The sequence below is a fragment of the Abramis brama genome, assembly GCF_963993115.1.
Source record: "Abramis brama genome assembly, chromosome: 18".
In the NCBI taxonomy this organism is placed as follows: Eukaryota; Metazoa; Chordata; class Actinopteri; order Cypriniformes; family Leuciscidae; genus Abramis; species Abramis brama.
This window is the reverse complement of record NC_139980.1, coordinates 32,833,165-32,857,075: the sequence shown is the minus strand read 5'-3', so window position 1 is coordinate 32,857,075 and position 23,911 is coordinate 32,833,165. Positions and strand designations below refer to the sequence as shown.

The window sequence follows — 23,911 nt, the reverse complement described above, 5'->3', positions numbered from 1 at the left end:
ATGGGGTTGTTTCATCCAGTTTATAATCCACCAGATATAAAGATATCCATGTTTGTTCCCTTCTAATAGTATTATATTAGCACAGCTTTGTTCAACAAACTGCCTGATGGATCGTTTTTAGAGACTGTAATGATTCATTTCCACAGTTATTAACATTGTAAAAAGGTTTGGTAACACTTTATTTTACAGTGTGCTTGTTACATGTACTTACCATGGTAATAACAGTAAATTATGCATAATTACATGCAACTAACCCTCAACCAAATCATAATCCTACCCTAACCCTATAGTAAGTACATGTTGTTAATTAATATTACTCAGTACTTAAATACACAATTGCACTGAAACAAAATAAAGTGTAACCAAAAGGTTTTTTTTGTTGTTGTTGTTGTTGACATTTTTTTAAACTTTAAAGTACAATACTATAGTACAACAGCTGAGAGAGTGACCGCAAATGTGACGTCTTCCTCTTTTGACCACAGTAATCAATCTCACTATATATTTTTTTCCTCGTTTGGAAAGTCATGATAATGCTATTGTGGATTCTTGTCTTTTTGCTATTGGAGCAAATGGGAATGCAAAAATTATATTTATAGTAGTCCACTATATTTCCATTCACCACTATGTGAAAAGGGTCCATTTAAGATATCGACCATGTCGATCAAACAATGCAGGATGGGCTAATCCCAAAAGATTAGTTTAATGCGATGTGTGAGCAATAGTAATAAAGGATCATTTTGTTTAATTTTAATAGACTTGCTTAAAAGTAGGGTTGCTTTAAATTGGGTTTCACTAGCTAATTTCCTTGTATTATTGTATAGTTTAATCTCTTTTTTTGTTGTCTGTGTGCCAAATAGGTAATCAGTGTTACATACAGCAGTGCAGCAGGAGTCAGATTTCACTTATTATGTGATGAGATGAGAGTAAGTAGAGATGACTGACAGGACAATGGGAGAGGATTTGATGCACAACAGATCAATGAGCAAAGATCAAAAATATCTTGTAAAATGTTTCCCTGATGGCCACAAATGATCAGAATCTGAATCCCCCAACCTTGTTACCAGTAATACCAGTGTTTTCACAAGTTTATATTCCGGAAAACTGAAAGTTCTCACAGTGACATCCCTAGTGCCAAACATAGAAGCCTCCCAAACAACAGAGAAACATCACGGGTCTGATTCCTGTGGCATGTCTTCATGGAATTGGTTATTAAAGGTGTCAGATGGTGCTGAATCATTAAACCTCTTCTTTTTTGTTCACTTTTCCTTCTATATATTAACTTTCTTGGAAATGGAAAAGAGAAAAACCACAGAGCGTGCAGTCACGTTAAATTAAAGTGCTAATTATAGAAAGCACAGCTCCGTATCTGCGGCTGCAGTCCGGCTCCAGGCTAATGGATGTGTAAATGAAAAGCGTTACATCTCACTATAGCAGCCCAGCTCGGCCATAATGGAATCATTCAGGGTGGGTATCGGTACCACAGCGTCAGGTGATCACTGCTTTTCTGCCTCATAAACGTCAGAGGGATATGAGCTGGAAAAGGCTGTCAGGCCACACACACATTGTGCTTTCACCCCTGCGTGATATCAGGCTTCCTTTCTGTCTCGTCTGTCAGAAGAATGAAAGTACATCGAATTCTCACAGTTTAGAGACAGCTTAATGTCTGGTTTATTTTGGGTGAATATATAGTGACATTTGTTAAGGCGGGCATCACTGTTATTTTTATTTTTTGTCTATTTAATTTTTTTGCTGGATTCCATTTTAATGGTTAAATAAGATTTTAGTAATCAAAAAGTATGTCTAATCAGTTGAATTCGTAAAACTTTAAAAAAAAATCCAGATCTATGATTTTATACAGATTTATTATAAAACAGTTTAAAAAAATGACTTTATTTTAAAGTGTAATCAAATGAACAATTCCTTTTATTTTTGGCAAACAAAGTGCGGCACAACAGGTTACTGTTCAGTTTAAAACATGGAGGGAAAATTATCCGAAAATAAAGTTTTTATAATATTAATAATTAAATTCAATTGATTTCGGTCACAATTTCTTCAAGTTCAACCAAACTTATTGTGGTGGGTTTTTATGAAGACCTTTTGTGTTTCTGTGTGTATATGGTATGAAGATAGACGGCAAACATAATTGATTCAATATATATAGTATATTAATGATATTTCAATATATACGTGGCCAAAATCGTAGAAAAGTCAAATCACACCTCAACAATCCACAAACTGAGGTGTGATTTTACTTTTCTAAGAGATCAGACTTACGATTTTGGCCAAGTAGCCTATAAATTGAAATAGGCAAACAAGTCATATTTTAATAGAAAACAGAATATTGTAGAGATTTAAGGGTGGACTCTTTTGCCCATAAGTAACTACCTGATCACTATTAATAACCACAACTTAGCAACCCCATAGTATCTTGAAAACTGAAAACTTTAGCAATGCCTTGGCAACCACTTCTATAACGTCTAGTTTTAATAAAGATGTTTACATTTGCATTTACATATTTCTTGAAAAATACATTTTGCTCTGTGCCTTGCACCGGTTGCCTCAGCATTTTTCTTCCCCGATGTGAGATGTTATGCAAGACAAGATAACACTTGACAAGCTCCCATAAACAGCATGAATATTATTGAGCATATTCAGAATATTATCTGGCAAAAGATGCTCCAATACTGCTTGTTGCTTCACACATTGTGGTGATATTTTCTCCACATGCCTGTACTCCGTTTCTTTATCAGTTTCTTTATACTTAATATCTATCTCCTGAGAAAAGGATTGAGATGGGTCCTCTGTTGACTTCTCTTGGAGCTGCCTGTAGGCTATGTGAATTGGCTGTCAGCTTTCAGAGCTTCTCCGTCCTGAATGAAATTAGTCTACAGCTCCATTCTCCTCAGTGATTGAGCCCTGAAAGATGAGCTGGAACAGGTATAAACACCTGGTTTCCTTTAGAGAGCCGAAGTTACGTTATTTGCAAACCAGTTTGCATAATATCGAAGATGAATGGTATATCAGATTATTTAGGATTGGTGTATTTTAAATCATAATATGTTGAAAATAGCATGTGGATGGTTGAGATCCACCTTATTTTTCACGTAAGAGTGGACGTGGCCATTTGTAAATTTAATGTTTCTGGCTTCCAGTTATTTTTAGCTGTACAAAAAAGCTTGTTATTCTGCTTAATATTGCTAACTGGTATTTCTTACCCTATTATTTTAATGTAGTGTCTTAATTATAAACATGCTGGTGTGTAGCGTAAAAAGTTTTACCATTTACTGCATTTTGTTATTCTTCTTGTTATTTCTCTATAGTGACTAATGAACCGGAAGTCTCGCACATTCACAGAAAATAGTTATGGAAATAGAAAATAAGTCTCAGGCTGTGTCCGAAATCACCCTCATTCACTTAAATGGGGCACGATTTGAGGGGACAGGATTTGTATTGGTGTCTGAAACCAAAGTGGACATTATCGAGTGCACTCATTCAATCCCGTAATACACCGCAATGGCTAGAGAATACCCATAATGCACTGTGAGTGTCGTGCTGAATGATTTCCCACGTCTGACCAGAAGATGGCGCCCGCATTTTCCAAATCATTGGTCCAATGTGGGTACAGCGTAATATCATACACATTTATTCCTTTTAAATTGATTATTAAATTGTTTAATTAAGGTTTAGACATGTTAGTTTCCATGACAGAGTTCAAGATAAATCTGTTCATTACTACTGGAGCTTCCAGTTTTACAAATGATCATTAAACAGCGAGCACAAACTACGTCTGAATTTCGCTCACTCGTTTCAAGTGGACTATATTAGTGGAGTAATGTAGGGAATAGTGAATGAGGGTATAGGGGGCGACTCTAGACACAGCTTGAGTCTGTAGCCGCATTTACATTACCCTTCAAATTGCGCAAATTGAAATTGCGAATTGAAAATACGCCCAATCGAAACACGTCAATTTCGTGAAAACGTTTTTGCGATAAATGGGAGTTTTTACGCTCGCATGAGGAGGTTTTTCAGGCAATTCGAAAAAGAAATATTTCACAAAACTGCAATGGAAACAGTTTTTGTGCATTTACAGGTCGCCTGACGTAGACGACGCGGTGTGTTTGGACAGAATACGAGACAGAGTTCTTATTAAATTCATAAAAGACAGAAGAATTACAGGAATAATGGATTCTAAACCTCAAATAAATGCCACAATCAAGACCTCGAAGCAGAAATGAGGGAGAAACACCCAGAAACACCTCATATGTGCCGCTCACAAATATAAGGGTCTTTCCTTGCCATTAATGATTGGATAACACACATACGTCTCCTTCAATTAATAATAATAGCCAGTGCAGTGGCTGAGATATACATAAACCTACCAACATTCGTTGCCATGATTTTTGGAAGGACTTATCACGAGAGGAAAAAAGTTTTAGTCGCATAACATCGGTTAATGGAAATGCCGTCATTTCGCAATAGTTTTTTGTCGACAATTTTTCCAAAAAAAAATTGCAAGAGTTTTGCGTAAATCTGTAATGGAAACGGGCCTAGTGTTTGCCTTCTGGGCTAATATTACCCACACTTCCTTGAGCTACAGTGGAGATCTTTTTTCATACTTCAGTAGAAAATGGCGATGACTGAGGTGAAGCTGGCACATTTAAGCTAAAATTAATTTATTGTGACATTAAAAGGGACCTATAATGTAGTATAAAGTGACCCCAGAATGTGTATGTGCAAGTTTCAGTTTTCAAAATACCCCACAGATAATTTATTATACCATGCCCAAAATGTCTGTGTATCTTTGTGTGTGTGTATCTTTAAATGCAAATGAGCTGCTGCTCTCCGCCCCCCTTTCCAGAAGAGGGCAGAGCCTCGGATACTGCGGGAACAACAAAACAGGAGAAACCGCATTGGACCTTTTTGCATTCCACTACGCTGCTTTTCCATTACTTACTCTGTAAACAAGCGCTAGGCGGACCGGACCTTGCATGTTTTTTTTCTCCCATTCGGGGCCATTTACACATTCATGCATTTTAAAAGGATTTTAGTCTTCCTTTAACTTGAGTGCTGCATTTTTAGAACGCTGTTTGTAGAGCGAGACACGAGCGTAACGGTCACGTCCGTCTAGCACGTTTACATAGAAAAGCAATAGAAAAGTAGCGCGGTGGATCGGAAAAACACATTCTGTGTTCATTGATACAGCCAACAAAAGAACATTTAGATTGTTTATCACGTAGCTGAGACGTTCTTGTGTTTCCACAGAGCTGCTCTAGCGAGGATCTAAGCTAACAGGACAGATTCTGTCACCGGTCATGAACCTGTTACATTGTCTTAATGTATAGAAAATGCCAATGACTCATTTTGAGAGACTGTTTATGATTTATGGGGAATATAAAAAAAAGGAGTGGGTGGAATTTTCCCCTTATAGGGTGGTTGTGTAACACACTGTCGACACACACTTATGTCTAATCAATATAAAAGTGAATTTTGCATAATAGGTCCCCTTTGAAATTCATCTTCTTAAAATTCAAGTTCTTAATGTAATTCCAAAGTGGTATCAAGATGGAATTTAATGATGTGGGAAGTATGTCCCAATACTGTTGTGCTGTCTTGCTATTAACTCACATTCCCTGCAAAGTACATAGCTTTAGCGCACAGCAGAAGTATGCAAAGCATGCAGGCAGTCTTTCATTGTAGAAAACGCCTCACCTTGCTTCATGTAAGGCTGTGAGGATGTCCACAAAGAAATGCAGGACAGAATGAAAAAAGTATACGGTATTTAAAAGTGCAAGATTTCAGGTGGAGGACGATTTCAGACAGTGTAACTCTCGCTTGTTTTGTGTTGCTAATCTATGCGCAGTAGATAATTGTCTACGGAAGACTTTATCATCTATCTAATGGGGTGTTTGCTGCTTTGTTTGTGGTAAACAGCTTTGGAGCTGTGGCCTCTTTTGATAATGAACCTATTTTTAGGACCATTAAGCCTTTTTAACATTATGCCATTATTTTCATAACAACATAAGTACATTTTACTCCAAATTCTTATTAGCATAATGCAACCAGATTATTAACTTTAAGGCATATTTTTAACTATTAGTCATGTCCTTTAATATAAATATAAATAGATATCCTTAATATTTATGCATATATATATATATATATATATATATATTTGCAAAAGTGTAATGGGCTGTAAGTGACGTCGTTCTTAGACTAAAAATAAAATATCATTGTTAGAAGCCAGACTTTGTCTCGTCTCGAATGATGACTCGATTTCATACCAGGAATGTTATTTCGTCAGGCTGAAATACAGGTGGCCTTTTGGGATTGTGTGTAGCCCGAAGGAAGACATTGGGCGTGTGCACCAAATCGGATAGAAATTAGTTGAATTTCTTGCTAACACTGACAGGACAAACACGATGCAAATATGCCTAAAGCCCACCGTAGGAGGTCTCGCAGTGGGACCTGTTAGCGCATGCTAGACAAAGAAAACTATCCATGCATGGTCATCTGGCAAGATTTCTGAGGCATCCAGTCTGAGCAAGAAATAGATTTAAAGTGGAACCAATCGACGGAGAATATCTCAAAGGCAATTATACTGTGTGCGCTCTCCATGTGCTATTTAAAGTCCAATGTGTGGCTTGTGAGCCAAAACTTTTGTCTATCTCTGTCTAGGATATTTCACTAATGTTGAATTCAGTGCAGAATGTTCTGATAGATCAAGCATAAGTTAATTAAACACAGCTGTTTAATTTTCCACTGCAATATTTTAGCTTGACTTTTCCGTGGAAGAGCAGATAAGATGTGTGAACCAGGTGTTTCTAGGTCAGAGGACTTCAATACTGAGTTTATTTTTCCCTCCCTGCCAATAGAAAGTTAGGAGTGCAGCTTTCCTTTTTATTGATGACAGGGGAAGAAGATTGGTGAAGTTTTTCACCAGTAACAAAAGAACATTTAGAGCTTATTGGCCTACTTTCAACTTTTTAGATCGAAAAAGTACAGGAGTGAAAAGTAAGGTAATGCTTTAAAGTCACTTTGGAGCCTCACGGTATTCTTTAACTTAATGTATTGTATATTTTTGCATTTTGCTCTGTCTTAATTTCATATTGGCATCATGCAAAAGAATGCATCTAAGATAATTCAATGAGACAGGCTGTATTATCTCAGTGGTCTATATTGTTTCAGCAGTGCATTAGGAAATGAGTGACTCATTGATGGAGTTTTGAAGATCATCTGGGAGAAAGCACTGCCAAATCTTTCCTGCCCGGAGAAAACGTCCCAAAGTGCAGCTCAACATCTGTCTGATTTTTAAACTGCTTTATGTAGAACATCGATCCAGCTAAAAGCTTGCCCTAGTTAAACTGTGTGCGCCGAATGCTTCTTTGCTGAGCTGAGTTATTTTATACAATTTAATTTTGCCTTGGTGTGAAATCTGAGGAAGTAAGAGTGTTATGCAATATGTTACTTAGGCTTCTTTACACAGCAGAGTTAAAGGAACACGCCGACTTTTTGGGACTTAAGCTTATTCACTGTATCCCCCAGAGTTAGATAAGTCCATGCATACCCTTCTCATCTCCGTGCATGCCGTAACTCTGTCTGACGCACCCACCGCTAGCCTAGCTTAGCACAAAGACTGGAGGTAAACGGCTCCAGCTAGCATACTGCTCCCAATAAGTGACGAAATAAGGCCAACATTTTCCTATTTACATGTTGTGATTTGTATAGTCACAGCGTGTACGAATAACAAGGTCACATGAGACACAGACATCTTCTAACCGTATACATAGTGGGAACTATATTCTCAGAAGGCGAAGCACTTCTGCTGCGAGCAAATCACTCCGCCCAAGTAGCCATGCTTCGCCTTCTGAGAATATAGTTCCCACTATGTATATGGTGGGTGCGTCAGACAGAGTTACGGCATGCACGGAGATGAGAAGGGTATGCATGGACTTATCTAACTCTGGGGGATACGGTCAGAGGTGTAAAAAGTACTCAAAAATGTTACTCAAGTGAAAGTACAAGTACTGAGGGAATATTTTACTCAATTAAAAGTAAAAGTATCTGGCCAGAATCGTACTTGAGTAAAAGTAAAAAAGTACCACATTAAAATTGTACTTGAGTATTAAAGAAGTAAAAGTAACAGCAAGAATGAAAACTAGAGATTCTTGTTTAAGCTTTTAATATCTAAAAACATGAAGTGAATGAACCACATACAAGGTTTTAATCTGCTTTAGAACTGTTTGTATTTAATTGTATTTAATTATCAAACTATAAGACTACTATCTAATGCCAGTATGCAACATGCTTTAAACAATCCACTAAACATGCTTTTACCACTAAAAGAAAAGAATTCGCTAAGGTACGGCCACGGGTGCTCTTGATCCTGTGGCTGATTTTGGACTGTGTTTGCAGCTGAATCACGTTCTACCTCCATTTTCTTCCACCGATTGACTGTTATAATTTCTCTAATTTCCAGGTCAAGGTGCTGTGCATTGTGGTAATAGATGCGACATGACGTCACTTCCAAAGGACCAATGAACATGTCTGACAAATTTCATGGAATGTGAAAACAAATCTCATTGGCAGAATAAATAACATTTAAATTAAACTGGGCATCAGTGCAATTCAATTGGTTTGGTAATAGCAAGGGAAAATAGAATGAAGTGATCTCCAAAAAAGAAGTACTTTTTGACTATAAATACAATTGTAAGGAGTAAAAAGTACTTTTTTTTCTTAAAAAATGTAATTAAGTAAAAGTAAAAGTATTGATTTTTAATTGTACTCAAGTAAAGTAAAAATCCCCAAAAATAATACTTAAGTACAGTAATCAAGTAAAATTACTCAAGTATTTTACACCTCTGGATACGGTGAATAAGCTAAAGTCCCAAAAAGTCGGCGTGTTCCTTTAAGGCTGCTCTGTGCCTGCTCGAAATTCTGTGTAAAGACATAATGCTGCATAAAAGCCAGACCAAAGTATGCCTGCTCTGACACACCTCAGCCCCTAGTGTCAAAGTATACTGTTGAAATTGCTAAGTGCATTTATACCACCTCTGAGCAGCATTAAACAGTAAATGAAGCGCTTCTATGCCACCTTTGCAGTGTAAAACTGCCATTAGATGTCAATGAGAGCTACAACTCTGACAGAACGTAGGGAAACATTAACTTTGTGTTTTTAAAGCCATTTCAGGTTCATGCAAAATGCACAGATAGCACTATACATTTTATTACAGTGTAAAACTCGCCATCAAACTGCTTGGCTGTCGGACGCTACTATCCATTTGCTAAGATGTGATTTTTGGTATGTAGTTTAATATTTAATAGTGATGGGTTTTTCAAATCACTAACCTTAACATTAGAAATAATAATATTGATGTTTGCCTTATTGAACATCCCTTTTGGTGTCTGTTTTTGCTGATGCAACATTCTTTTCAGCTGGAAAGGAAGTGGAAAAAGAGGAAGAGAGAAGGAAAGGAAAGTTCTCCTGTGGTATGCTGGTGGGGATTGATATTTGATTAAAGTACAGAACGTTTCCTTTTTTTGTATTTTCACTGGTGCTTCTTGGACTCTTGCCTTCAAAGCAAATTTCGCTCCAAGAAAATTGGTTACTCTGTTGTCGGGAAATGTCAGTGCTGCATAAAATATGCTCGCACCGATAATAAGGGATCCATAATTTCCTGCTTTCATCCGTATTTGCTGCTTCTCAGCCGTGGCCAGACTGGAAAAAAAATCCTTCCATTTACAAAACTGGTCAAATATTGGCTTGTGGTAAATTTGCTTTGCCTTCGCATCCCAGAGGCAGTGTGAGGATTAGATGGAGAGTTTTTATTCCAGAGAAACTTTCTGGAGCTGATCACAGGTCAGTGTGAAGAAGTTCTTCAGAACATCTCCAGTTTCATGTTAATTGCCGGGCGATTCGCAGAGACTGAACTCATGCATGCTGGGTCTTGCGTACCCACATGGGGGAAACTATTCTGCTTTAAAAGGCCCATATTCTACATTTTAGTGTTGTCACGATACTGGAAATTCTAACTTCGATCTGATACCTTGAAAATATCAATACCATTTTCGATACCACAGGGAAAAACCTTTTTAATATTTTTAATATTATCCCATATTTTTTTCCATCCGTAGTGTAGTTTCATTGCAATAGCTTACACACAGCACAAGGAAGCTTGATTTCAAACTTTGAATCGAACTCACAAAAAAGACAAGTAAACATACTGTAATGAAATGATAACAAATAAACAAATTACAAGTAGTAGCACAAATAAATATACAATAGAATTCAGATACAAATTAAATAAACAGTGCTTTAATTTATTAAAGTTATTAATTTAGGCATGTCTAACAGTAGTATTCAGGTAATAAATACTGCAGAAAATAATGAAGTAATCAAAATAAAATAACACTGGATCGTTTTCATTGTAAAAAATAAATAAATAAATGCAGATTAATTCTTACAATTAAAGTTACAAAAGTTATTCAGTATTTTTCTTTTGTTCTTTGATTAACACAGCAGCAGGTTTATTAGGCTGCTGTCACTTTAAGACCTGAAGCACAGATCCAGTATACTAGTGATGCACCGATCATGATTTTTCATGGCCAATTCTGATTATTTTTTTTATTTATTTTTTTAATGTATTGGACGATTCTCATACTGGTTGCCAATATTATTTTTTTCTTTAAGCAAATGTATTTGTTGTTTATTTGCTCTATACCGGGCAAACTAGTCTTAAAGGATAATTCTGGTATTTAGCACTTTGAGTCTCTTTTCTGGTTTGTTTTGGATGAACTAGAGTGGTGGACACAGAAATGTTGACGATGGGTCCTGTCTCGACTTTTTGACTCGTTTAGAATCGCCTTTGACCGCTTCAGAGTGGCTGGCTACGGGCATGCACAAACATGTCCTTAAAACAACCCTTAACATTCGTTTTCAAAACTGTGCAACTCACCGAGTGGTTAGTGGTGTTCGTTGATGTTCCAAAACAAGTAGCGTAGCGAAATACAGTTTCTGTCGTGTTTTATTTGGCATTTTGTAAAATCCCATTGATTTCTGTTGGAGGACTCATTGCTCGGTGATATTACTGCGCTTCAGACTCAAATATCGAGCGGAAGTTTATACGCGGTTGTGAGGTATCTGAAAAAATAGTTCCACTATAGCAAATAACACGGATTGAAATCATACATTGCGCCGATATATATATTTTTTAATCATCAACGAACACCACTAACCACTCGGTGAGTTGCACAGTTTTGAAAACGAACTTTAAGGGTTGTTTTAAGGACATGTTCGTGCATGCCCGTAGCCAGCCACTCTGAAGCGGTCAAAGGCGATTCTAAACGAGTCAAAAAGTCGAGACAAGACCCATCGTCAACATTTCTGTGTCCACCACTCTAGTTCATCCAAAACAAACCAGAAAAGAGACTCAAAGTGCTAAATACCAGAATTATCCTTTAAACAAAAAATATCTGTAGCCATTGAAATTGGAGGCAACCACTGCATTTTAATCACAATCCAAACAAATTTGCTACACACATGTAGCATGAGCAATTGTTTTTGATTTAAATTAGATTTGTATAATTTCAAGATTTAAAGCAAAAACATAATGGTCTAACTTTAGAATTGTGACATTATGCTACAAGACACACCTGCACAAAACAAAAACAACAGACGGATTGAATGAAAATGAAAATTCACTCTCTGACAGTAGGTGGCGCTTATGGAGCAGTGGTTTCTTTGGATACAAAGCAGAGCTGTGCTTATAAACACTAATTTATACGGAGGTAAGAGGAAAATAAAATGCTTCCCTTCAGAGATTCATTCAAATAAATTCCACCCCTAATTCAATATTTATATTTTTCTTCCTATATTTCGAGCATTGCGAACAGTGAGCTTGCTGCCTGGTACAGTGTTTGCTCTGCTGCTCTTTGTTTGCTCTCTTCTTTGCGTCCGTCTTTGGCGTGTCCCGTCTCTGGCCTGTGTTAACGTCCTGTTTACAGACTTCGTAACATTTCCACATAAATGACATTTTGGGAAATGATTGCAATGCAGTTTGTGTGCAAGTCCGGAATAGAGATCAGCCAAAATAAAAATAAAACGCTACTACATTTTGTGGCTTTCCCCCTGGAAGCCCCCATTAGTCAAAGTTTCTTCCACCAAAGCAGTCATTTACTTTTAGATCCTTTTCTCTCTGACACTTTAATTAAACAGATTTTATTTTTATTGTTTATTTTGGAATAGCTAAATAAAGTTAAACATCTGTATTGCTACTAATGCATATACATACATAGTTTGGGGTCAGTAAGATTTTTTGCTTGTTTTGTCTTTGAAAAGTCTCACCAAGGCTGCATTTATTAGATCAAAATAGCCAAAACAGTAATATTGTGAAATATGATTACAATTTTAAATAACTGTTTTCTATTTGAATGTTTTTAAAAATTTAATTTATTCTTGTGATGGCCAAGACTTCAGAAAACATTTAGACGTAATGCCTCCTTGCTAAATAAAAGTATTAATTTCTTCTTTTTTTTAAAACAACAACAACAGTGCACATATTAAGGTAACTTCTGATGTTTATATATCTATAAATATTGATTCTTTAGGATAATGTTTAACGTGATGCTAATGAAAATATCCTCTGTAATCGAGCAGACTGAATCTAAACTCTCAAGAGAGGTGAAATGGCCTAAATTGGTAACCCTGTCTTGCCTATTGCATAACATAAACACAGAGTTTAGTCTTTATGTTCTAGAGTTTAGATGCTCTTTTTTTTTTTTTTGTACATCAATGTGACACTCATATGCTATTAGTCTGGTGTACAACCACAAATAACAACCCATACAGCAGTGGAAGGATGCGAAATAATGGAGCTTTACAAGGAAAGGTCACAATGAATGATTATCCACTTCAGGTCTTCAGAGGGTAAGTGTTTTATCAGCCCCAATTTGTCCCTTAGTGTCTTTCTTTCATCACTTTAACGTTTCTCTGGAGATCTAGAGTAATTAATCTGAGGAGAGCAGGGTGCTCTTTCTTCTCACAAGGCCTCGTAATCCATAAGTAGCAATAGAGATCAGACTTGTGCTGAATCCCAATTTATATAGTACTACAAATGTAAAAAGTACATGCAAAAATGTATGAACTACACTGGTGATGGAAAGGGCATATTTATTTATTTATTTATTTATTTTGTATGTAGAATAGAAAATGACAGCCAATGGCCGACATATACATATTAACCATACTGTTTTCAATGTACCATGCTTTGAAGGGCACTAATGTGTAATTTTTGTATGGATTTTATATAAATTCCAATGCAGCCTTGCTGGTTTTCTACTTCTCTGATGTAACATTAGCTCCTTAATGCCACTTTAGTTTGTAATGTGGAGACTGTCATGTCATTGTATTGTCCTAGTATAGGCTTATCTTAATGTACACTACAGATTTTCGTTTTGATTTCTGAGATTTGTATGATCCGTACAGTATATGAGCCAGGCAGTGGTGTGATTGTGCATCTCTTCCCTGCTGCAGGATCAGTGGCCATGTCAAAATCTGTTCCATTAAAGGGAAAATCATCCGCGTGTCCTCTCATCCAGAGATAATGAAGCTCTCTGAAATCTTGCATGGCTTTTACTGATGGCTACATGGGCAAATCTAGCAGAGACAGTCACTTGAGGCGATTCACATGTTTTTTTTTTTCCTGTACGCATGCCTTATGGTGTGTTTGCTCTGTGAGTTTGCTTTAGAACAGCTGCTAATGCTTGAAGCTAGCTGTCAGCATACCAGATAATGTGTTCAGTGAATAGGACAAGCCTGTGAGGTCATTCTGAGCGCTGCCAGTTGGTTTAGAATCTAACAAATGGGTGCGAACTGTTTTTTGTGGCACCCTGTGCAAAAACATCTCCTGCCAAATCCATAATGTAATCGCTAATTAGACCTGCGATTTGGCCAGAGAATCTCTTAGGCCAGAAACAAATATAGGCATAAATGCTTGACCAGAACATTGCAAGCGTATTGTCCTCGAGTATATATTTCACATGCATACTTGAATTATAGTGGCAGACTATTCAAGAGGTGATACAGAGAACTCTGGTGGTTAATTTTGGAATGCGTATTAGTAGGGGTGTCACAATATAACGCAATATAAAAATGCAACAATATGTAAGTGGGTAGTGACAATATGTATTGTGTATAGTTCACCCAAAATAAAAATTGTTGTGTGAGAATTTTTTTTTTTTTTTTAAGTTTACAGAGTTTCAGTGTCAGTACTACATTAAACTGCTATATATAATGTTGAATATAATGTATAATAATGCAATGGGGGGAATATTTGTGGGACCTTATAATGCCAAATGTCTTATATTAGCAGTAAAAAGTGGTCTACATTATTTTAAATATATCTTGTCAGTGAAAGAGTACAAGCATATTCGTCTAAAATAATTCTGTATTTTCAGCTTCAGAATCATGAATGTTTTTATTCTGGTGTCTCTATTGTCCTGTGCATTGGGTTATCAGCACTAAGTCCAAGCCTATTCATTTACACACCCAGTGTAATACCAAATTTAGCATTTTAATCAACTTTTTACCATATGTCTTAGAGTATCGCAATAATATTGTATCGTGAGTTCAGTGTCGTGATATGAGAGTATAGTTACACCCCTAGTTCTGTTCTATGTGCAAATAACTGATACTTGCTCTCTGTTTTACAGATTGAATGACGTTGGATGGCATGCAGTATCTCCAGGATTTCATGGCACACTTTGGCCAATTTATGAGTCCCAACTATGGAAGAGTGACCGGAGTATGATGCCACAAAGAAAAATGAAGATCAGCCATGCCTCCATTGCTGATCTCCATCAAGGGCACTCAGTTTTTACTGCTGTCTGGGACTCTCCTTCTTCTCTTGGATAGTTTCAGTTTTAACATACATCATACCACACACAAGACCTTGTTTATGGACGATATCATTCTGTCACGAGAAAGATGAAATTTCCTTTTATTAGAAGTCCCAATTAAAACAAGGACACGCAAGTTACAAACTCTGGAGACTCAAAGTGTACAGTACAGATGAAGTTGCATTATGGCAGCTGAATCTCTTCAACAGCTGCATTCACGTGTCTGGTTCGAAGGAGAGTGATAGTTGCACGATGCAGCGAAGTGGAGGCATCATCGGGAACAACGGCCAGCCATGGGTACTGCGGCGAGTGCGGCTCACCTGGCTCAGTTTCATGCTCTTTTTCATCCTGGTTTTCTTCCCTCTCATTGCACATTACTACCTCACCACAATAGATGAAGCAGGGGGACCAGATAAGCGCATTTTTGGGCCAAGACCTGGAGGAGAGCTGTGTGAAGCAAAGCATGTGCAAGACCTGTGTCGTATACGGGAATCTGTCAGCGAGGAGCTACTTCAGCTTGAGTCAAAGCGGCAAGAGCTCAATGGCGAGATAGCCCGACTTAACTTACGCATCGAGGCTTGTAAACGTAGTATTGACAGTGCCAAACAAGACTTGCTACAACTCAAAAATGTCATCAGCCAGACTGAGCACTCTTACAAGGAACTTATGGCACAAAACCAGCCAAAACTGTCGTTGCCAGTTAGACTTTTACCAGACAAGGATGATCCTGGATACCCTCCACCCAAGTCGGCCCAAAGCTGTCGTTTGCATTCTTGTTTTGATTATGCTAGATGTCCACTTACATCTGGCTTCCCTGTCTATGTTTATGACACAGGATCATATCCTTGGGGTGAGAGGTTGGACCCTCTTGTCAAACAAGCCTTCGCATCATCCGTCAAAAGCAGTGTATATGTCACCAATAATCCAAACGTTGCCTGTCTATACATAGTGCTTGTTGGGGAAATACAAGAATCACCTTCCTCTACCCCTGCTTCACCTTCTGACCTTGAAAAGCAGCTCAAGGCTTTGCCGTATTGGAGGTTGGATGGCCACAACCACTTGCTTGTCCATCTTTCTAGAAAGTCTCTGACTCAGAACTTCCTGTACAATGTGAGCACAGGACGAGCAGCAGTGGCACAGTCTACCTTTTTTGAACGTCAGTATAGAGAAGGTTTCGACATGGTGGTGTCTCCTTTAGTCCACGCTCTGTCTGAGCCAAACTTCCTAGAGGTGCCTCCGCAAGTCCCTGTCAAGAGGAAGTACCTCTTCACCTTTCAGGGAGAAAAGGTTGAGTCTTTGAGGAGCAGCTTGCTTGAAGCCCCACCACAGTCCTTTGAGGAGGAAATGGAAGGGGATCCACCAGCTGACTACGATGATCGCATTATTGGCACACTTAAAGCTGTACAGGACAGTCACCTAGACCAGGTTCTTGTGGAGTTCACTTGCAAGAATCAGCCCAAGACGAGTTTACCAACAGAGTGGGCATTGTGTGGCGAGCGTGAGGATCGTTTAGAGGTACTGAAGGTTTCTACATTTGCCCTGGTGATATCTCCAGGTGATGGCCAGTTGGTGGCATCTGCTGGCTGTAGCATGAGACTTTTTGAGGCTTTGGAAGTTGGGGCAATACCGGTGGTGCTTGGCGACCACTCGAAGTTGCCCTACCATCACCTCATACGCTGGAGTGAGGCAGTCATTATGGTACCCAAGCCTCGCATTACGGAGCTGCACTTTCTGTTGCGTAGCATCTCAGACAATGATCTTCTGGCCATGCGACGGCAGGGTCGGTTTCTTTGGGAGACGTACTTCTCCACCTCTGAGAGCATCTTCAGCACCATCCTGGCTAGTGTACGAACCAGCATCCAGATACCAGCAGCACCCATACGTGAGGAGCCTGCCCAGGAGATTCCTCACAAAGCTGGAAAGTTGGCAGGAACCGATGCTAACATGGCTGACAATGGGGACCTCGATCTAGGGCCTGTTGAAGTAGAGCCCCCTTATGCTTCGCCACGCTTCTTGCGAAACTTTACCTACACAGCTGCTGATGTTTACCGCACCTGGAATCGTGCACCTGGCCCTTTCCATCTATTCCCACACACTCCCTTGGACCCTGTACTTCCTTCAGAGGCCAAGTTTCTGGGGTCAGGGACTGGTTTTCGTCCTATCGGTGGTGGTTCTGGGGGATCTGGTAAAGAGTTTCAGGCCGCTCTAGGAGGTAACGTCCCACGGGAGCAGTTCACTGTGGTCATGCTTACTTATGAACGTGAGGAGGTTCTAATGAACTCACTGGAAAGACTTAATGGTCTTCCTTATCTCAACAAAGTGGTGGTTGTGTGGAATTCCCCCAAACCACCTTCTGATGATCTGCTCTGGCCAGACATTGGTCTACCTATTGTGGTAAGCATTCAGTATTTTTTTTAATCATATTTCTTATTACTGGGCCAGTAAGCAATCAGCTAGTAACCCCCTGAAACACCCTAGAAATACTTAGCACCCTTTCATCAAGTTCTGCACAGGCAGGCACCACTCAGTGAGAAAAAATTGTGTTAAGTCTGTTATTAGTTTGAATTCTCAAAGGCTTAAATGTGAAACCTCATAAGCATTGCATTCTGCTATAGATTTGGTCTGCACTCTCTGCTGTCTTTGAAGCATAGCTTTCATGTCTCTAGGGCAGCAAGCCAAATTAGTTCTGGTGATATTAAAGGAAACAGTGCTGTATTAAGCCCACTGTAAGGTTATACTTTGAAATGAAATCCCAAATAGAATGCCGTAGTTCCCCAAGTTTCTTATCCTCTGCATGTCTTAGAGAAGTCATTTGGAAATTGAGCATCTTTAATTATGGATACATGGTTGCAAACTAAGAGCCATTTTAAATTTTAAACAAACAAACTCATAAAAAAATGCTTTCCAGAAGTATTAAGTTGTTTTGATTGGCATTTGTTGGTTTCATAAGGTTATGAATCTTGCTGGCCCAGTAAAATCTCGTAATAATGCCATGTTCTACCTCAGCAGTCATTCACAATATGGCATGTTGACCGATGGGCTTTTTTTTTGCAGGTGGTACGCACAGAGAAAAACAGCTTAAACAATCGCTTCCTTCCCTGGGATGCAGTCGAGACTGAGGCCATTTTGTCTATTGATGACGATGCCCATCTTCGACACGATGAAATTATGTTTGGGTTCAGGTGAGATTTTTGTGACAGCAAAATCATAACATAGTATGTTTAATAGGAGTGGGCTATTATACAGAATGCTACGGCACTTTTATTTGGCCAGTTTCTTGCATGAAACACTTTGAATCTACTTTGGCTATTCACATTTTTATCCACCTTTTGGCCATTTCAAAGCAAATACACCAGTATTAAAAAATATATACTGAATATAGTCAAAAGGCTGAAAATATTGAGAAATGCTTTATTTATTTTGTGCTAAATGGTCCGCCATAATGTTTAATAGTTACTATTTTAGTTGTTTTATTATAGTTATTGATTGGTAAAACATTACACCCTGAAAAAGCAATGCCTAAATATTTAGCAGATATTTTCTTACTTTTGAAAATATATATTTAGAGGTATTTTTGCTTTTATTTGTATAAGATAGTTCCCATTATTCTGTGTTTTCCTCTTTTAAAGAAATGTTATGCTGTTTTGTTTTGTAAAGTTAATTTTGTAATTTTGTTACTCTGAATAAATTCTGTTTTATGAAGCAAGCAAAGAAAAATATTTCTATTGGAGAGACATTGTAAGCTGATCTTTCTTTCCACCTCAGTCTGTGCATTTTAGATTTGAAAAATGTGTTTTCAAATGCACATTAACATCTATATGCCCGTTTTAAATGTATTTGTCAAAAAAGATGTTACTCTGCTGCTCTGATGTGTTCAGAGAGTTTAAGCTCACAGCTGCAGGTTCAGTTGTTAGTTTGAGGAATTTAAAGCATCTGATCTGATACAGTCCGTGACAGTTGAAGAAAACGCTCTCCTTCACTCCTGTGTATCTCCTTGTTTGTTTGCATGTTTCGACATTTGGTCAGTGGAGCAGATAATGGGAGATTTGATTTTGATTCATTTATTATATGTTTGTTTTGGGGTAAAAATGGTCACGTCGGGGATCTTTACATGTTGAACACTAATGTTCCCAATACATTTTTGTGTCTATAAACTTTAGGGAATTGGTCAGGATGATTGATTAGCAGATTTTTTCATGGTACTCAAGTGTGCATTATGATGCAAAAGATACTGCCATTTCTGAGCAATGTTATTATGACACGTGTTTATGGTCTGTTTTTTTGTGAGATCTTTTATAGTTTTGTGCAATGAAAGCTAAGGTTATAGTTATTTAGCCTATGTATTCAGTTACTATATTAAAGGGCTTTGTTTGGCATACATATTGCTTAACAAATGCTATTCAATGAATATTATAATAACCACTCTTGCATTGCCATCTCTTTCTCTTTCTCCACTTCCAGGGTGTGGCGGGAGGCCAGAGACCGGATTGTAGGTTTCCCGGGAAGGTTTCATGCTTGGGATGTAAATCACCAATCTTGGCTCTACAATTCGAACTACTCCTGCGAGCTCTCCATGGTACTGACGGGTGCGGCCTTCTTCCATAAGGTGAAGCTTTGACACTTCCAGAGCCTGATTATGCCAAAAATAGACATGGAGCTTATGTAGTTTTACCCAAGTAACACCAGGTAACAGGAGCTGGAAATGGTTTAGTTAGTTTAAAACTGATGTTGCTACTGATTTTGTTGTTGTGCAACCAAATGCATGATGCAGTGCCTCATTTTCCAGATGGATTAGCAAACAGCACAACATGTTTCATTTATGAGCATTGCTGTACAACATCATGGTACTTTCTTGGGTTAATTTTTTATTAAAAGCCATCATTTCTTCCTCTCCTCAGTATTACGCATACCTCTATTCCTACGTCATGCCTCAAGCCATACGTGACATGGTGGACGAGTACATCAACTGCGAGGATATCGCCATGAACTTCCTTGTGTCGCATATCACTCGCAAACCCCCCATCAAGGTCAGTGGGCAGTAACTTGAAGCATGTGTCGTTTAGAGCCTTTTGAGCACTAATTTCAATTTAGCGCTCAGTCATGCTGTTTTTGTGTACAACATGATAAAGTGAATAATGTTAATCAGACAATGCATTCTGTTAGCCACTTGGTTTCTGTTTCTGGCATTCTGGGTTGCCCTTCCCACAGTGAAATCTCACTGGCCCAAATCCTTTCTCCACGTAACTGTGTTTTGAACATTGAATATGGCCTTATTGGCTCATATTTTGCCATTGTGCAGCATTTTCGGTTCCTGTTAGGACAAAAAAACCTCTTCATTTTTAACTTCGATACAAAAGTGTTAAATTTCATTGTCTGATTCAAATTTTAATGGACATTGATAAACCTATTTATTATCAAAATTATTAATTATTATAATTATCAAAAACACGTTTGTCCAGATCATACCCTGGTCATATTTCACCCCCAAATCAAAAGAAAGAAATATAAAGTAAAGAAAGATAATTGATCTATTCATTTTATTTCCCCCAAATTATCACTAAATTGTATTTGTATATCACAGTAGTATTTGTTGCCTAAATTGCTGTAATGCAACAATCAGAATCTCATCAAAATCACTGAATGTGAATCATCAGTGTGCTTAATTGTCAATTTTCTTAGTGATATGCTATTTACACTAAGTGAAATTAGCACTAGGTTATATTTACACTATGTAAAAGTAGCAGTATTTTCTTTCCAGTAAGTGTAAATTGTAGTTAGATGCTATCATACTATTTGCATCTCAGTGCTGTTGTAAATTAAACGGTATGCTATAATAACATAGAGTGTAAATTATTATATTTATTAAAATTATTAAATGAATGCCGCCTTATTGGGACAATAAAGCCCTACACGTGACGTACCCCTAACCCCAAACACTTTATTATTAAACACACGGCAGACACTTTATTTCCATTTTTCTAATATTTTCTTCATTTTTATTGAAAATAAATCCCTTTCTGATATGATATGTGATGAGAAAAGGGAGTAGAGCAAGTTCAGCAAGAGGTGAATTTGAACTCGGGTTGATTTGCATCAAAACTTTCTTTCTGCTATTAGTGTGAATAGCCTCTGCCAACAAGGTCTGCCATTTGCAATTAGTGTAAATAGACACTTCGTTATTTATTTATTTTCTTTAGTTTTGGGGGTGATGGATAACCTGGACATTGTAAGACTCTCCTGTTATTCTTTGGCATTTTTGTCGTTATTGTGTACTATAAATAAAGTTAAATATCAAGGCGATGTCCAGAGTTGAGACTGAACACACTTCTTCCAGTTTTACATATGTGTGTTACAATAGAATTGATTTCAGTGCGATTTACTCAGCGTAATTTCGGAAAGCTTTAAAAAGCCTTTGTCTTTCTGAAGTCCATTGACTGAAGCGTCGGGTTGGCCTGTGAATTACCGGCGTAGTGAAATTTGATGGATTTTCTCAGGCATTATTAGGATTTCATTGGTACACACACACACATATCTCTCGCTCTCCGGCTGCTGCCGTCCCCGCAGATTAGACAAATCAATTACATTTGTTTTGTTGTCATGGAAAAGCCGACCAGATTGCAATGGGAAAACAGGCTATACACGAATGAAAGAGAGGATATTGTATTATGAAGTTAACAAGTCTGTCATCTTTATATGGAGGGATTGATTTAAGGAATAATCCACTCAAAATAGTCATTGTTCAATAGTCTGTTGATTTAAACCTGCATTGTTCTCCAAGCTGCTCTTTTCCATACAAGCAAAGCTTTAAAGGACAAAAGCACGCAAAGTGTGCACTACATTCTAAGGGCCTGTTTACACCTGGCCATGCATTTTCTGTGATCAGATAGCTGTCCGATCATGAAAAGACCAGGTGTAAATGCCTTCTGAAATGCATTCGAGACGTGTAAATCCGTTCGCTCAAACCACATCAGGTCTGGGCCGCATTCCAGACGAAACTGGAATTCTCTTCTTCTTTTTGTCTGTAGCCACTCCGAAGTCCGAAGTCTTTTGCATTTTACAACGGGTGAATCTCCAGTTGTCACTGGTGATTGTGGTTTGAACCTTTCTGGATCCGCCATCAAATTGATAAGTTTAATTATATCAAGTGCTGTGAGAAAAGGCTATAAATCTCCACCTCCAGCATCCTCACACTCACAGCCGACTAGCCGAGACTCTTCTTCATGTGGACAGATGTGACGTAATGACGCAAAGACATGCTTGAATTTCCTGCGGAAATCCACCAGTACCACTGGAGTTAAAAACATTATTACAAGCTTACCGTTTTGAGTCGAGCTACGGCAAGCAGAGAGTTCTGAACACTGGCTGGTTATATACTTGCTCAAAAAATTATTTTGGATAATTTTTAACCCCAAAAAGTTACGGACTGCAGCTTTAAAGTGCATTTTTTCGCACTTGCACTATTTATACTAGAATTAAGCAATAAGCCCGTGTTTTACAGTGGATTTAGAACAGGTAAGGGGTATATTAATATACATGTAAAAAGCTGTATAAAGCTCCTAGATTACTTACAATTTTCCACAGCTTATATTGTCGGGAGTTTTTTGTCAACTGAAATTTCTTGGAAAGATATTTTTCCAGTGTTTCATGAGCAGAACAATCCAAAAACACATTAAATAACAGTACAGCTCATTGAAGAGATGCATGTCTGCCCCTCACAGCCTCGCTTTCATTCCCATTAAAAATCAAAGTTGGCGCTGCTGTGAATAAGGTCTATACTCATGTAATGCGGTCACAGGTGTGTGTTTGTTGAGTAATTTACAACGGCTTCGAATGTGGCTCAACCAATCAGAATGAAGGACTGGAACTAACTAAAATGGCGTAGAATAGTGCACAAGTACTCGATTTGGGACGCACCTCAGGTGTGAACGGGCCCTACGAGTTCTGAAGATGTATGATAGATTGTGTAAGGAACTGTCTCATGATTCGTTTAATTCTTCCTCAGGTGACGTCACGTTGGACCTTCCGCTGTCCCGGGTGTCCGCAGGCTCTGTCACACGACGACTCGCACTTCCACGAGCGCCACAAGTGCATCAACTTCTTCGTAAAAGTGTACGGATACATGCCGCTGTTATACACTCAGTTCAGAGTGGACTCGGTACTCTTCAAGACGAGATTGCCGCATGACAAGACCAAATGTTTTAAATTCATTTAACGGAACGAGCACAGGAATCCGACGAAGCGCTGACACACACGGCACGGTCTCTCTCTCGGGGAACGTGAAGGGGAATCAAAGCTTTCTTGTAAATATGGGACAGTTTTACTTTGAACTCGTCTTCCTCGAAGACAATAGCAGAACGAACGATCACCGTCAGGCGTTTTTAACGGTCACTTGTGCGCGATTCATCAGCAAACCACTACAGGCTTGATTTGCACCACTTTTCATTGGACGCTTTAATGGACGTCAAAACTAATATTTGCATCGTTATACTGACAGAACAAACAAAGCTATGGACCGATGGAGGCCGTTTTTGATGGCATATCGACGAATTATGGGAGGTGTCATCGCTCTAAAGGATTAATGTTTTTATTTTTACTTCGCATATACTCTGTTGTTTGAAATGCACTGATGGTCATGTTTTTTTTTACTCGTGTGTATGTGTGTGTGTGCTTTTGAGCTTGTGTGAAAGGCTGTGTGTGTTGTTCTGTAGGTTGATGGTGACTAGACGCCACTAACCCCCATTGAATGTTTGTTGATCATCAGTAAGAATAGCACAAGGTATAAGACATAACTGCATAGGAATAGCACCAAATCAAGCTGTTACATGTTCTCATGTCAATCGCGATCATACAAGAAAACGTGTGTGTAACCTGTTCAGAACACATGTGGAATAACAGATTGATCTTAATGCCTTTTGCTGGATAATCAAGTCTGTTAATGTGTCATTGTTAATGTGTCCAATGATTTCATAAGTGAAATGACAAAGAACTATCCAGGTCATATTTACATTTTCATATTTAA

At 38.2% G+C, this 23,911-nt stretch overlaps 1 protein-coding gene across 1 annotated transcript in view; it reads left to right on the top strand.

The window, feature by feature from the left end:
- Window positions 1-23,911, top strand: part of extl3 (exostosin-like glycosyltransferase 3) — a 29,921-nt gene that overhangs the window by 4,937 nt on the left and 1,073 nt on the right. The window contains exons 2-6 of the mRNA XM_084091378.1: window positions 14,707-17,286; window positions 17,947-18,074; window positions 19,354-19,498; window positions 19,791-19,919; window positions 22,895-23,911. The exon at window positions 22,895-23,911 is cut by the window's right edge and continues 1,073 nt beyond it. Coding sequence (XP_083947504.1) covers window positions 15,145-17,286; window positions 17,947-18,074; window positions 19,354-19,498; window positions 19,791-19,919; window positions 22,895-23,104 — 2,754 coding nt within the window. The 5' untranslated portion in view covers window positions 14,707-15,144 and the 3' untranslated portion in view covers window positions 23,105-23,911. The remainder of the gene's footprint in view (window positions 1-14,706; window positions 17,287-17,946; window positions 18,075-19,353; window positions 19,499-19,790; window positions 19,920-22,894) is intronic.